Below are 16,140 nucleotides of genomic sequence, written 5' to 3'. Positions count from 1 at the left end.
AACATAACGAGCGGACAGAACGCCCACCACACAGGCGCGCCACACTTAATATGGCAGGAGCCGCACCGTCAGACGGCCCCTGCCCGCGACGATGAAGCGGGTGGACCAGCGCCGAAGGAACTGGTGCTTGTCCAGCGACACGAGGTCCACGCAGGCTTGGGCCAACAGGCGTGCACGTACCCGCTGTAAAATGGGGTATATGGCCCTCTGTAGTCGTCCCTGCAGAGCAGCCACACCTCTCTGGCGCCGCAGCACGAAAGCCCCAACGCAAAGAAGCAGCCGTACGAAAGGATCGCGAAACCTTGATATGGGGCCAAGGGTCGCTCCGAACATTCGAGACATGAGGACCCAAAATGTCCTGGCTACAGAACACTCAAAGAGCGCGTGCGGCAAGGTTTCTACGAGGCCACATTGCGGACATCGGTTGGAGGGGGCCACGCCCCAAGCCGCCAGGCGTCCCGCCGTAGGCAGGGCCCGCCAGCCCCGCAGCCAGCCAAAGTCTCGCCCGTCTGCGGGAAGGGATGACGACGTCAGGTCCCGCCATCGCACCTCTCTGCTAAGCGTCAATTTCTCCTGTGGGGCTTCTTTTATGGCCAGGAGCTCGCATACCCGAGAGGCGGGAGTTGAAATAAGCTCCACCTCTGGCAACGCTGCGGTGAGGGACCTGAGCGTCTGGCAGACTCGCTGGAAAAACCGAGGCTGCTGGAAGGCTGTCGGGCCGACACTCTGCTCGGGGAGGAAAAGGGAGCGTGACGTACTGAGTAAGTATGACAGGAGTGCCCTGCCCGGGTAGCCGGCCTGGTTAGCCAGCTCGCTGGTCGCCCGCAAAGCAAGCACGCTGCAGAATGTGGGCAGGTGGGGAATGCTGAATCCCCCATGTTAGTAGGAAGCCAGAGGAGCGCGCGCGCTACAGACTCCGTCTTTCGTGCCCAAAAGAACGAGCCACATAAAGTGGCCAAACGGCGCGTGAAGGTGCGGGGTGGGTGGACGACGCGAGCGCACACAGTGGGGCGCACACCGACGCGCGGATGATGAATGCGCGCTCCGCGAGGGAGAGACGGAAAGGCGCCGCCACTTACAACCGTTTCTCAGCGGTCTCTCTAAGCTGGGTCCACGTCTCGCGAGCCGGCTCGCCGGACGCGAGGAAATAAACCCCTAGAACCTTCACGGCCGAAACCCACTCTACGTCGCGCAACAGGTCTGAGGAGAGAGAGAGAGAGAGATAGAGGTTCTTGATGATTATGAGTTGAAAAGAGGGACACGGCGCGTTCAACTGTCTCCTCTTAAGAGGGAATCACCGCCGTTGCGCCGTGCTGGCGGAAGAGGTAATAAAAGGATAGTGATGAAAAGGGTTCGGGTGAATGGACATGGAGGCAAAGAGAAGGGCCAAACAAGGCCAGAGCGTGAGCGAGCATCTGCAAGTCAAGGAGGCGCGGACCCGTGAGAGGCGCAGCCGCTGGTTGGAGGAGCGGTGGGCCAATAGAGAAAAGAGAGCTCGGAATTGAGCGCTGTGGACGGACGCGATATGCTGAGCCACATCGAAGGCTGTGATAGCGTCCGAAATTGGAGCAGAGGCGTTCTAGCCAAGCAGGCTCACTCCAACGCCTCTGCTCCAATTTCGGACGCCGCCGCGGTGGCTCAGTGGCTATGGTGCTCGGCTGCTGACCCGAAAGTCGCGGGTTCGATCCCGGCCGCGGCGGTTGAATTTCTTTGGAGGAGAAATTCCAGAGGCCCGTGTATTGTGCGATGTCAGTGCACGTTAAAGAACCCCAGGTGGTCGAAATTTCCGGAGCCCTCCACTACGGCGTCTCTCATAGCCTTAGCCGCTTTGGGACGTTAAACCCCATAAACCAAACCAACCAATTTCGGACGCTATCACAGCCTTCGATGTGGCTCGGCATATCATCCGCCACAGAGTTTCTCTCTCCCATCCGGATCCACGCATCGCATCCGGGAAAAGTCCTCGGCCTCTCCCATTTCACGCATTTGGAAGAGGAGCCCTTTCCGCCCTCCTGCGACTTCGAATTGGTTGCGTATGGACGGCAGAGCGACGCCAACGACTCACCAGAGAAGGCGATCCTCTATGCGAAGACTGTCAAGACATCGAAACAGTCGAGCATCTACTTTGCCACTGCCCTGCTCACGCCTCGGAACGCGCAGAAATGCGCGCGAAATATTCCAAACTGGGACTCCCATCGGACACCGTGGGCTCTCTGACTTTCCCGGAAGGCCCTTCCACCAAAGCGCAAAGTGCACTGACAGCCCTAGTCAAGTTTATTGACACCGCAGGGCTTCAGAAACGCGTTTAGCGCAAAAAGCCTCCTCTCCGTCACACGGGCTCTATTCCCCTCACGCCAGCTCTACGCCACTTCTAGCGACGCTCCTATCACGAAGCCTCTGTGTTGTGACGATTCCTGTGCTGTGTTGTGATTCTTTGCGCGCTCTCCAAGCCTGCAGCCATCTGAGACTTCATTTTCTTTGAACTCCACTGTATACCGGCATCGCGCGCAAACTTTTTGTCCGCTTTCCGCGGCGCCCAGCATTCTAGCGCCCTCTTTCCTATTGGCTCGGCGCTCCACCAACCGGCGGCTGCGCCTCCCACCGGTCCGCGCGCCCTGCGGGGTCGCTCTACGCGCCTCCGCTCGTGCCGACTCGACTCCCAACCTCAAGCGGAGCAAGACGCTCGCCGCCGGGAGCTCGCCCGCTGCTCTCAGCGTGCCGTCGCTTCAACCACAGCCATGTCGGCCTCCCGCATCACCTCCAGACGCAGCTCCAGCATGGGCTGCGACCCGAAAATGTTCCTGAACACCTCGAGGACAGCGTCCAATACCTGCTTGCATAACACAAGCGGAAGCAGCGCCTTTTGGACGCGGCCTCTTCCATGAGGAGGACCAGACCCCGCAGCCCCTCCCCACCGCCCAAGGATCCAGAATTTTCGCCTGCCCTAACAAGGCTCCGTTCTAGGGCAGCAGAATTCCTGAAGACGCCCAAGCCGGCTTCCGTGCCTCCACGGAAAAAGAAGACCAAGGGTAGAAAGGATCCCACACCAGAGGCATCTCTTACACTCAGCCAGTCTGTACTTAGTGGGCCTCTCCAGCCGGCTGCAGACCCGTCGGACGCGCCATCCACCACCTTACCCTCTCCACCATCATCAGTCCCCCTTCCTGTGTGCTCTGACTCAGCCACATCACCCCCTCAAGACACCATTCTTGTGGGAACCAAGGACACCAGCCCAGGAGCCTTGGACCACCCCCCGACCGTCCACTCAGACGGGGATCACCCCTCTCCTTGGGCACAAGAAGACGAGGAGGGGTGGACAACCAAGAAACCCCGCAGTCCCCGTCATCGCCCACTACGCCCTCCCCTCCCACCGGAGACAGTGGACAACTTAGTAGGGACAGTGCTCTTTCGTCCATCTAATAAGGGCACATCCTTCCGAAAGTGCAACAAATTCACCATTGCTGCGGAGCTGTCCTCCACAGAAGGCGTCGCCTCCGTGAGGGTCAACCCCTCACGGAACATCGTAGCCGTGGATGCTGTCACCCCGGAGGCCATCACAGCTCTCCTAGCCCTACACACCCTGGCTGGCATTGCTGTACGAGCGAGACCTGCGGCGGACAAGGGCACCTCTACAGGCTTCATCCATGGCGTCCCTGCTGACCTGGAAGATGCCGATCTCCTACCAGCCCTGGAGTCATCAGTACCCGTCTCGAGTATCAGGCGATCCCAGGGTAACGCCCTGCAGCTACGCTTCAGTGCGCCACAGCCACCATCCCATGTGTCGCTCTACAAGCTCAGGATGCCAGTGCGACCAGCCTTCCCACGCCCCATCCAATGTGGTCGTTGCGGCCGTTTAGATCATGTCACAGCCAGCTGCACCCTACCAACCCGCTGTCTCCGCTGTGGCCGCCACCACGAAACCAGCGCCTGTGATGCCAAATCACCACGGTGCACGAACTGCGGAGGACACCATTCCGCAGACACCCCCTCCTGCCCTCGCTGGCAGGAAGAAAGACGAGTAGCAGCAGCCGTGGCATCCGCCACCCAACCTGTCTCTCGGAGAGCCATCAGGACTAGCCTCCGAACCCAGGAGCGCACCTACGCACAAGTCGCAAAGGCCTCACCACAGGCACTCCAGCCTGTGCAAGAGTCCTCTGACCCAGGCTCTTCCCATCCCCAGAGGGCCGCAACACCTTCCCCCCTGTGTGGTCAACTTGAGCATCTCACGGCGACCCTGGCTGCAACCCTTCAAGCCCTGACACTGCTCCTCCCAGCAGCTACCCAGCCATCACCAACCGTGGGGCAGGGGCCGCACCACACCAACCAACATGGCTAGCCGACCACTGGCTACCCCTCGTCCACGGGTAATCCAGTGGAATTGCCGTGCCTTCCGCCCCAGAAGAGCGGAGCTCATCAGCCGCCTGGAGGTGGATCCCCTACCCCCAGACGTCCTGGCCCTTCAGGAGGCCTACCTCCGTCCAGACGAGGCGCGGCTCCCGGGCTATGTGGCATACTATAGCAAAACCTCATGTCTCCTTAACACCTGCGAGGCGGACCCCTGCCATGACCACCTCCACCCGCCTGGAAGATCCAGGGCCGTCCTCTTCGTCCGCTCTACCCTCCCCCAGGCAGAAATCCCAGTGAGTGATGGGGTGGTGCCCCTATGGAGTGTGTATGCGTAAGAGTCAGGCTGTCAGGTGTTGACACGGCTATCGCAAGTGTCTATGTGCGTCCCGAAATCCCATGGGATGCTCAATCCTTGCCACAGCTGGTCAGCCTTATAGGCGGCGACTGTGCTGTGCGGGGACCTCAACGCGGCTCATCCGCGGTGGGGCTCCCGCAGGGCGGACCGCCGTGGCCGAGACCTGATCGCCGCTCTGCGTGGTACATCGCTTCATATACTGAACAATGGGGTTCCCACGTTCGTCCGGAGGGGTGGTGTCCGCTCATGCATAGATCTCAGCATCGTTTCACAACGGTGTGTATATGAGTGGACCCCCTCGCCGGACACGTGGGGTTCTGACCACTACCCCATCGTACTTGCCCCAGGGAAGCGTACTCAGCCCCCTACTCTTCAATTCAGTCATGGCCCTTCTACCCAGGCTCCTTCCACAGGACCTCCAGCTTCCAGTCCGGATAGCCATATACGCGGACGACATCGCTATCTGGTGCCAAGGTCCTCGACGACAAAGGGTCCAGACCGTACGCAACGTCCAGCGGGCAATCGACATTCTTGCTACCTTCCTTGGAACAGCAGGACTGAGCCTTTCTCCAACAAAGACAGAGGCCATGCTCTTCAACAAGAGAGTGGGCGCCTGCTCTGGCACTACCTTCCTATCCATAGAGGGCCACTCACTTCCATGGAGGACTGAGGCAAAGTACCTTGGCCTCAGGATCGACAGCCGTCTCACCTGGCGCCCTGCAGTTCAGCACTACCTCAGGCAGGCCTCGAGGGTTCATGGAGCCATCCGTTCACTCCTGGCAAGAGGCAGGGGCATCACCACCAAGCTGGCTCTCCGCCTGTTCTCAGGCATGGCCGTGTCCCAGTACCTCTACTCCCTCCCACTCGTCCATCTCACAGAGGCCCAGTACCTGGCTATTGAGAGGAAGCAGCGGGCCACCATCCGCCTCTGCCTCGGACTCCCCCGTACTTCCCCCGTGGCTGCCACCCTGGCTGAGGCGGGCTTTTGGACCATGGAGCTCCTCTCCAGACGCACAGCCCTTCGTCATGTCGAGCGCCTCCACAACGCCACAGATGGCCGTCCCCTCCTCGACCGCCTCCGCACTAGGCCGCACTCCCGCATGGGCCAGATAACCGAAGCCTTCGATCAACTCGTAGGGGGACAACCTGAGGCAGTACCCCTCCCACCCCGCCCGGACCAGGGCCACCTTTACACGGTACAGCTCTCCCTCCCCGGATACCGTACCAAAAGCAACACTCCACCATCTGGCCTCCGTCAAGAAGTGGCCGCACTCGAGCACGACCAGCCTGCCGGAGCAGTCCATCTCTATACTGACGGCTCTGTCGTGCCTGGGCCCTGCCCGTCTGACGCAGCAGCCTGCACTGCCCCCTCCCTCGGCTCCAGCAGAAAGTCCAGGCTACCTTTCGTCGCTTCTTCGACCACAGCGGAACTGGCAGCCATACACCTGGCAGCCTATATCCTTATGGACACACCGGAAGTCCGTGTTGCGGCAGTCTGGACTGACTCCAAAACTGCCCTTCAACTTCTCCAGAGACCCTCCAAAGGCACCCCCATCGTCAAGAGACTAGCGGCCAGGCTGGATGCCATCGTCAATAGAGGGACCACCATACACCTCTGCTGGGTCCCAGGCCATGCTGGAATACCTGGCAACGAGGCAGCTGATGCCCTGGCAAAGGAAGCACACAACCCCTCCACTCCACTCTCTACATCGTTGTGTCCCCTGGACCTGGCCAGGTCAATCACCGACCGCCACCTGCTCCTTGACCACCCCGACCCCAGGGTCGCTGAGGGTCACCCGCCACGGGCACTCCCTTCTTCGGGTCTCACCGTCCAAGAGAGGAGGCTCCTCCTGAAACTTCGTGTGGGCTGCGCCGGCACGGGCTCCAGACTTCAACGCCTCGGCCTCACCCCTTCTCCAGCCTGCAGCTACTGCAACAGCCCTATGGAGTCCCTGGAGCATCTTCTTTGCGAGTGCTCGGCCTTCTCAGCTTACAGAAACAAATTGGCTGCAGGCTTCCTCCTTCTGGGTCTATCCTCCTCCTCGCAGGAAGATCTCCTTTTCCCTGGAGGATACCACCCCATCAAAGCCTTCCAGCTCCTCCTGACCTTCTTGGAGGAGACAGGTCTCCACGGTCGTTTCCAGGCCTAAGGAGCACAGCGAGTGTCATACGACACACTATGCGGCGGCGCGCTCCTCTTCTATCCTCTCTTTTCTCCCCCTCCCCCCTACCACTATCGGCACGCTGGCAATGGGCGTGGTGGTCTGCCACCAGTATATAGGCTCGTGCCCTCCCCCCTTTCCCTCTTCAATCCACCCACTCACTCACTCACTCACTCACTCGTGCCACTTCTCCCGCGACACGACCCGCGTCCGTCTCGTCTCCGTGCCCGTCTTCTACTCTATCATCTGTTCCTCCCGTCCCCAACCCAGTGCAGTGATCGTGACCCCAAGAGGAGACAACCAGCAAGCACTGCACGACCTATTCTTCATCAACCAAGAACCACATAGCGGACGCGGGCGCAATTCTTGCGCGCTGGACGATAGCGGGCAAATTTCTTGCGCGCAGAAATAGAAAAGTAAAGAAGAGGAAACCGCGAAGCGGTTGCGGGCATGAGAAGCGCACAGAGTTGGAGTCAGAGGTAGTCGAAGAGGGGAGCGGACGCCAGCACGACAAGGCGAAAGAACGGGCGACCGCGAGGCAGCGAGACACGGGCCAGGGTGTGGCGGTGGCGGCAGAAGCGGAAGAGTTCGAGGCGGCCCACCCGTGAACACGAGAACGCAGACTACCGCCCACAGATAGCGCAACGCGTGTCCACCCGACCCGTGTGGTCGGCGACTGCGGCCAACCCCAGAGCGAAACGCCGCCACACGGACACAGGCACAAACGCCAAGGCGTACTGAGCCCGCAGAAGAAAATGGTCAAAAGAAAAGAGGTGGCACGTTCAGGTATAGAGCGGCCAGAGAGATAAAGCGGCTATATGAGCGCGCTGTGTAGTTAGCGGGCACGGGGCACGCAGGAAGGGCTGTCATGTAGGTAGGAACCTAGCATGTGAGGAAAGCGGGCAATTAAATTGCGCGCGGTAAGGATTGGCCGTCAGAAAGACGAGCCAAGGAAGAGAATAGAAATAATGGAAGCGCTTCACATCCACAGGCAAGGTGACGAATGCATCAGCAGTCCTTCCGTGGCACTTAGCAACAAGGAATTGGCTTACATCACTTCACATGTGACATAAGTTTTGATTTTCACGGCCCTTTTCACACTATCTTCTTACTTCTTTGTGTTATGTTTTTGTATATATACCCTTCCATCCTTCAATAAACCCAGTTGATAGTCAGCGCTTGTCCTGTTGTTGTCCCGCCTTTTTTGCGCTGTTCACCAGTATTAATGCATACCAACTCGCCCAGATCTCAGCCTTACGAAGAGAATAGAGGAATACAGCTAAAGGATATAAACGACGAGGAGCAGAAAGGGCCCTGGGCGTGAGGTATGCACAGCGGCAGCGGGGCCCGGCGAAATGAACGGGAAGAAAAGGGGCAGCGCGGCTACAATGAAGCAAGCGGTGGCGACAGAAATGATAGCGTTCGGGGCGTCCCTCTCGTGGACACGACCGCGCAGACTACCGCTCTTAGATAGCGAAGTACGTGCCCTACCACCCCGGGTTTGCAAGCGACTGCAGCCAACTCCGCGACACGCGCGCAGCCCAACCACCGAGGAGGAGGCGCAGGAAGGTTATCCATGGATGACAGTTGAGTAATCCAGTTTGGCGGGCCTGTGTTGGGCGCGCGTCATAGAAATAAGGGCCTTCATGGACGCCATAATCGAAAACAAAGGGCCTGAACGAGAGACGCCGGCCGCCGACGTGTGCAGCCGTCGGCGGCCAGATCGAGGCTCTGCCAAGTGGAGACCAGAGATTTCCGCAGTGGTGGATGAGGAGAAGTGGCGCACACGGCACTGTATCTCAACACCCAATGCAGGGACGATGTATGCAGCAGTGGCAGAGTTCCCATCAGCAGAGACGGGGCCGTCTGTATACAGGTGCACTCTCGCGCTGTAATCGATGTCGATGCGTTTCGCGGTTTCCTGAAGGATTGCACAACTCGAAGTGGTGCATTTCGCTCGAATTCCGGGTATGGTGAGCTCAATGCCGAGGTTAGGTATTTGATGCGGTGGCGGCAACGGAGGCGCGGCAAGAGGGTCAGCCCGAATGGTGAGGTCAAAGTCACGTAATGCTTGCGTCATACGTGACTGTGTTGCGGCACGAATGTCGGCGAGAAGTTGTTGGGTGCCAGGCGCTCGGTGGAGAATTTCGATGTGGTCGAGCGCAGTGCGATCTGCTCGGAGTGAAAGAGGCCCCACACGAAGTTCGGCGTAGGTGGGGCCAATTTGCTAGCTTCGGGGTAGGCACGAAAAGCGTCGGATGGCTGTGCGCTGATCAGTGTCAAGTGTCTTCCACTGATTATGGCGCAGGCGGAGAAGTGGGAGCGCATAGAGAATGCGCGCGCCGTGGCGATTCCTTGGTACAGGCAAAGTGGGAGGGTGGGTGTCACGCCCTCTCCGCGAGCGAGTAGGCGAGATGCCATGGCAGCTACGAGCTTGTTTGCTTTGCGATCTCCGATTGCGGCGTTGTATGACAACTTCGTGTCGGTGCGGAGTCCCAGGTATTTGCCACTGGCTTGCCAGGGCAGAGGTGCTCCCTGTAGTTGTAGGAGTTGAGTGAGCTTGATGGCCGTGGCACGGGGGTGGAACATTAAGGCCACTGTTTTCTCCGATCAAGTGGAGAGGCCGATTCCATGCAGGTAGCTCGCAACGGCGGTGAGGGCAGCTTGCAGGTGGCGGCGTATTTCGGGGCCGAAAAGGGTGGGGGAGGCAGCGAAGAGAGCTATATCGTCTGCGTATATGGCGAGACGTATTTTGTGCGTGGTGCGTGGAAGGCGCCTGGGCAGTCGCGCAAGAGCCAGGTTGAATAAGAAGGGGCTAAGCACGCTGCCCTGCGGAACACCACTGTTGACGGCGCGTGGAGTGTTCAGTGCGCTTCCCAGCCTGACCTGATAGGTCCGATCTGTGAGGAAACTTTTGACGTAGCTCACGAGCCTCCCCGAAACTACGAGCGAGAGTAGGGACGCCAGGATGACATGGTGCGGCACCAAATCAAAAGCGCTGCGCACGTCGAGTAGGACGAGGTAGGCTCCCTCACGCCTTGCTTTGACGCCCTGCTAGGTGCGCGAAGAGGCACGTACATCTAGGCAATGGAGCACTGCACGCATTGCGGAAAGCACTCCAGTTGACGACACTGTAGCTGCGCGTTGCTGGCCTATCGCAGTGGGAAGGGGTGAGCGTAATGGGGAAATAGTCCGAGGCCTGAGTATCGGGTTCGCACTTGCACTGGTGCGCAAAACCACCGGACACAAGAGTCAAATCAATGGCGGTGTGCTGACCTACTCGCTGCACGTGTGTGGCACTGCCAGAGTTAGTAACATGGAGCTGTGTTGACTGGGCTACTGCTAGTAGCTTACGGCCACGGCTATTTTCACTGCTGCACCCCCAGTCGGTGTGATGAGCATTAAAGTCTCCGCACACAACTGCATCATTGCCGAGGCGATTGGCTTGCTGAGCGATAAATTGCGCGTCCCAAGGCACACGTGGACGCACATGTTCGCTAGCAACTGCCGTGTCGGTGTTTCGTACACGCACGATAACTGCACAGCACTCAGCTACGTCATTGGCAAGATCAGCAACTGACACAACAACACGCGCCAGAGTGTTGCGCACGTATATGGCCGTGCGTGGGCGGCCAGCAGGTTTTGTAGTATCACCAGAAGGCACTGCACTGCATGAAGCGAGAGCACAGCTGGTGGGTCCAGTGTAACCGATGAATCCTGGTAACCTCACCTCCTCCGCGCGAGCATATGTTTCTTGCAGCGCGAGAACATCACACTCGATGCGCGGGAGAAGGTGGACCAGTTCAGCGTGGCGCCGGCGCAGGGAACGGCAATTCCACTGCCTTATGCGCGGCCTAAGGAAGCTGGGGGCGTTAGCCATGTTGGCTCAAGGCTTGTTGGGCGGCCAGGGCCTCTGCACAGAGCTGGCGAGCAGGGGCATCAGCCGGCAAGTCGTCGACGAACGCCCGAACGGCGGCGGATAGGGCGGCAAAGACGGCGTCCCGATTATCCACAGCAGCCTCGTTCTGGGGCATGGTAGGTACAGGAAGTTTTCCCATGAGGGCATCGCGGTAGGAGACTACCTGCTTAGCAGGCTGAGGTGGGATCTTCTGCGGTGGTTGTGATGCACGCGGCTGGTTTACAGCGGCAGAAGCTTGCGTAGCGCCCGGCTGCGTCACAGCGGCGCGTTGTTGTTCTCGAACCGAACGCAGCGCTTCTCGACGCGAGATGGGCTGCTTAGCTGTGGCAAGGATGCTTGCCACTTTCTGTTCTTCTTGCCATCGTGGGCAACGAGGTTCGGTGCAACAGTGGCGTCCCTTGCAGTTCACACAGTGCGGTTTAGGCGCATCGCAGTCTTTGGTTGCGTGAGGGCAGGGTTGCCGTTGGTGGTGTTTCGTCTCGCCTTCGTCCTGGGGAAGACAACGACATGGCAGCAGCGAAACGCCGACAAACCCCGAGACGCGCGTTGGGTGAGCGCCTGAATTGCCACGGAAGCCGCGTCCGTCTGCCCGGTTGAGCGAGCGTTTCCCCTACACCGAGTGTGAACGCGCGTTCGTAATGCGCGGGAACGCCGCTCATGGACATTCCGGCGTCTGCGCTACGGTGATGGCATCGTTCCCCCCTCTCCCAGCGCGTGACGGCGGTGTGATCTCTCCGGAGTGAGTGAGTGCGTGTGTGTCTGTGATTGGTGCCAGTTAAACCCGGCCCCCATCTAGGGACCCTAGGGAAGGGAAGTCTTAAAAAGCCGGCAGCGGCACGGCCGAAGAGCTTTTTGTCATCGAATGATCTCCTGATGAGCTGTCGTGATGCAGCGTTCCTGCAGCTCACTTGTAAATATGTAAATTCCTGTATAAAGTCCTCTCTCATTGTCTTTTCCCGTTAGCCTCGTCTTCGACGTCCCTCATTCCCTCTCCGGCGCACGACCATGCTACCTCGTCCTTAACAAACTGGTGGCAGCGGTGGGGTACTGCTACCTCGTCCCTAACAAACTGGTGGCAGCGGTGTCATCTATGCTCCCCCCTCAGTATCCGTACCTATTTTCAAACAGGTCCGATCACCTCCTGCGCGAAAAGGGACTCGTGTTTGGTGAGGGTAGCGTTCAGGCCTTGACCAGATCGAGAGCTCGGGAGCTTGCTGCAAAGGCGGTAGTTGCGGAGGCGACGTTGCCGAACAGGGAGAAAGGGTCGGAGGTACAGCCCACTGATTTTCAGAGCATATCCGCACAGGGCAGAAGGGAGCCTGAACCATTGAAGGCATCGGATAAGCTAGAGAGAATCCCGGACCCGGGAACACTAGAGGAGCTATCGGCAGACCTGCTCATCGCGCCGACGTCAGATGGACTTCATAGGTTGTTAAAAGTCCGCAGTTCTGATCTGATAGCCGAGCAAAAAAATGACCGCAGCCTAGAGAATATCCGCTGCAATGTAAGAGAAGGGATCGCACAGAAAAGGGTACGTTTTGTAGAAAGAAGAGGTGTCCTGTACCGGAGGTATCTAGACCGTAGGGGAGTAGAGTTCGATCAGCTGGTCGTTCCTCAGTGCTACCGTCAGGATCTGTTGCGCCTGTCGCTTGGAGGTTCGTGGTCCGGGCACCTAGGAGTTAAAAAGACTAAGAACCGTCTGCTACAAGAATACTATTGGCCGGGGTGTTTTCGTGACGCAGAGCAGTTCGTAAGGACTTGTGATACCTGTCAGCGTGTGGGAAAACCGGGGGACAAGGCGCGAGCGCCGTTGAAGTTGGTGCCTATCATTACGGAGCCCTTTAGACGGCTCGTTATTGACATAGTGGGACCCCTGCTGGTAACAACCTCAGGGCACAAACACATTTTGACTGTGATCTGCCCAGCGACCATGTTCCCCGAGGCAGTCCCGCTTAAAGAACTCAGCTCGGTTGAGGTTGTTAATGCACTACTGTCCATATTCGCACGGGTCGGTTTTCCTGCGGAAATTCAGTCAGATCAGGGCACGGTGTTTACAAGCGCTGTGACCACGGCCTTTCTGGAAAGGTGTGGGATAAAGCTTTTACATAGCTCCGTGTACCATCCTCAGTCGACCTCCGTTGAAAAGCTCCACTCCGTCATGAAGCGTGTGTTGAGAGCATTGTATTTTGAGAGTAAAACAGACTGCGAGCTGTGCCTGCCTGCAGCGATGTTTGCATTAAGAACTGCACCCCATGAGGCTACCGGCTTTTCGCCAGCGGAGCTTGTGTACGGTCGCACTTTGCGATCTCCGCTCCGCATGCTTCGAGAATCGTGGGAAGGCCGGGGTGATGACCCAGTCGTGGTGGAGTACGTGCTTGGGTTACTCGAACGGTTAAAAAGGGCACAGGAGTTGTCAGGTGAAGCAATGTCCAAAGCGCAGCAGAGGGCCAAAATTTATTATGATCGGACAGCTAGGGCCCGTCGTTTTGAGGTTGGCGATGAGGTATTGATTTTACGCACATCGCTGAAAAACAAGCTCGATGTGCAGTGGGAGGGTCCGGCAGAGATTGTGAAAAAATTATCAGGCGTTAATTACGTGGTGAAGCTACCAGGAAAGCGTAAAATCCAGCAGGTTTATCACTGTAATCTGCTCAAACCATATAGACAAAGGGAAGCAGTGGTGTGCATGATGGTAAACGCTCCCGAAGAGCTTCCGGTCGAGCTGCCGGGATTGGGTTCAGTGACGAACAGGGAAGGCACTGAACAAGTAATTAGTGACTTGATATCGAAAGCACCGCTGTCGCCTGAGTAGAAAGCCGAGTTGCACGAGCTCCTGCGAGAGTTTCGAGGTCTCTTCTCTGATAGGCCTGGTAGGACTGCCGTGCTTACTCATGACATTGAACTTACCTCGGCAGAGCCAGTACGGTCCAAGGCGTACCGGGTGCCGCCGCGCCAGGACGAGATAATGGAAGCTGAGGTAAAGAAAATGCTGGAGCTGGATGTTATTGAGGCTTGTGAGAGTGATTATACCTCCCCTTTGATTTTAGTCGAGGTACCGGGCAAGGACCCTCGCCCTTGCGTCGATTACCGCAAGCTTAATTCCATCACTAAGGATCAAATTTATCAGATCCCAAACATCGAGGAGCGCATCGAGAAGGTTAGTAACGCTCAGTTTATCACCACACTAGATCTGGTCAGGGGTTACTGGCAGGTTCCCCTTACAGCTAGAGCAGGATAGTAGATACGCGGCGTTCATTTCACCTATGGGAACATTCCGTCCTAAAGTTTTGAGTTTCGGTTTGAAGAATGCGCCGTACTGCTTTTCTAGCCTCATGGACAAAGTGTTGCGAGGGCAGGAAATGTTCGCTTTGCCGTATTTAGACGACGTAGCCATATTCTCCTCATCCTGGCCTGAGCATAAGGCCCACTTGCGTGCGGTCCTAACCCGCCTGCGCGACGCGAGCTTGACGGTCAAGGCTCCCAAGTGCCAGTTGGCACAGGCCGAGGTTGTCTACCTCGGTCACGTGATTGGTCAGGGCCGTCGCCGCCCTTCTGAAATAAAGGTTGCCGCGATACGAGAGTTCCCGCAGCCGCGCACGAAGACTGATATCAGGTCTTTCTTGGGTGTCGCCGGCTACTATCAGAGGTACATTCCCAGGTATTCTGATATCGCGAGTCCCCTGACGGATGCTCTCACAAAAACAGAGCCACAAACAGTCGTCTGGGACGAAAAGAAAGAAAAGGCCTTTAGCACCCTAAAGAGCGCTCTAACAAGTCAGCCCGTGCTACGATCCCCTGACTACACTAAATGTTTCGTGGTTCAGTGCGATGCTAGCGAACGTGGCATGGGCGTTGTTTTGTGCCAAAAGGAAAATGGAGAAGAGGAGCACCCTGTCCTGTATGCTCGTCGTAAACTGACCAGTCGTGAGCAGGCGTACAGCGCCACCGAGAAAGAGTGCGCGTGTCTCGTATGGGCCGTTCAGAAATTGTCGTGCTACCTTGCCGGCTCGAGGTTTATCATAGAGACGGATCATTGCCCTCTCCAGTGGCTGCAAACAACCTCTTCCAAAAATGGCCGCCTCCTGCGCTGGAGCCTCGCATTGCAACAATATTCTTTTGAGGTGCGCTACAAAAAGGGTAGTCTCAACGGTAACGCCGATGGCTTAAGTCGAGGTCCCTAGCGCAAGAGTCAGCATCATAGTTGCGGTTTGCTGGTCTTTTTCTTCCTGATGTAGGATTTTGAACCAATTGGTTTTGTTTATTGTTTTAAATTGAGATGTGCTTTGTGGTGTAATGTGCCGATTTGTGGGCATTTTCTCAGTGCTGCGCACGCGGTTTCTATCGAACGTGCTCGCACGCATTCGTTTCGTTTCTATCGAACGTGCTCGCACGCAGTGGATTCGTTTCGTTTCTATTGAACGTGCTCGCACGCGGAACGTGTTTCGTTTCTATCGAACGTGCTCGCGATTCGTTTCGTTTCTATCGAACGTGATCGAACGTGCTCGCACGCAGTCAAACGCGAAGTTTCTATCGAACCGTTCGGACGCTTTTTCTGGAGCTCCTACTTTCTGCACCCCAGCTGTCATCTCTAGTTCCCCCTAGTGCCACGCCAGCACTCACGTCGCGTTAACGTCGCGCCTTTTACCCCGCCATGGGGTCTTTTCTTTTTTCTTAGTCTCTTTTCTTTATTTTATTGTCCGCCGCATCGGACCATGGAGAATCCTCCTCCACCCCCTAGCGCCCGGCTTCCCGGTCGCCAGCACCGACGCGCTGGCAGCGTAGACTGTTCCCGCATGCTACAACGCCTCTACTACGTAGCGCAAAAGATAATCAGCTCTCAGGACGACGCACGCCGTCTTCTTCTGGCTACCCAACGTTCGTCCACGGCCGACAGCAACAAGCAAAACAGTCCAACCGCTCCAAAGCTGCTTAGCGACGAGACTGTACTACCAGTCGTGACAACGCCCGCCACCCCGACTTCGGCCCTCCCGAACGAGTCCGCTCACAGCACTGAAGACACCATTGTCTATTATTTCATGAGCCCCGACGGATCCGAAGAGGCTCCTGCCTACACACGCACCACGGAGCCCTTAGAGGTCCTCTGTCAGGCCTCTTCTCCACTGCCTCAAGCGGCGGCAATCGACGGGCAACCACATTCGCTTGTTGCTTCCGATACCTCCACTTCCCCACGTGAAAACAACAAAGCTGATGAAGCCATCGCACCTCAGCTCACTCCCGATGGGCAAGAAGATTTCCCCCCTCTTCCTTCAAATGCTCCTTCACAAAAGAGCCAGCAAATTCCCCCTCCACGAGAAGAGAAGCTCACCGCAGCCACACAAACTTCTCCCAGCACTGCT

The 16,140-nt window shown here is 57.5% G+C and overlaps 1 protein-coding gene across 1 annotated transcript; it reads left to right on the top strand.

Moving 5' to 3' along the window:
• The first annotated feature begins 5,085 nt into the window (after positions 1-5,085).
• LOC149357558 (uncharacterized) lies at positions 5,086-6,852 on the top strand. The gene has a single exon (XM_089576616.1). It carries the CDS (start codon positions 5,086-5,088, stop codon positions 6,850-6,852), a length of 1,767 nt encoding a protein of 588 aa, XP_089432742.1.
• Positions 6,853-16,140: the final 9,288 nt, after the last annotated feature.

The sequence above is a fragment of the Amblyomma mixtum genome, chromosome 3 (assembly GCF_055824585.1).
Source record: "Amblyomma mixtum isolate Tamu chromosome 3, ASM5582458v1, whole genome shotgun sequence".
In the NCBI taxonomy this organism is placed as follows: domain Eukaryota; kingdom Metazoa; phylum Arthropoda; class Arachnida; order Ixodida; family Ixodidae; genus Amblyomma; species Amblyomma mixtum.
Note: the sequence above shows the minus strand (reverse complement) of the source record. Positions and strands in the feature narration are given on the sequence as shown.

Coding starts and splice junctions, on each gene's coding strand:
- LOC149357558 (XM_089576616.1), top strand. CDS start 5,086: ATGGCCCTTCTACCCAGGCTCCTTCCACAGGACCTCCAGCTTCCAGTC.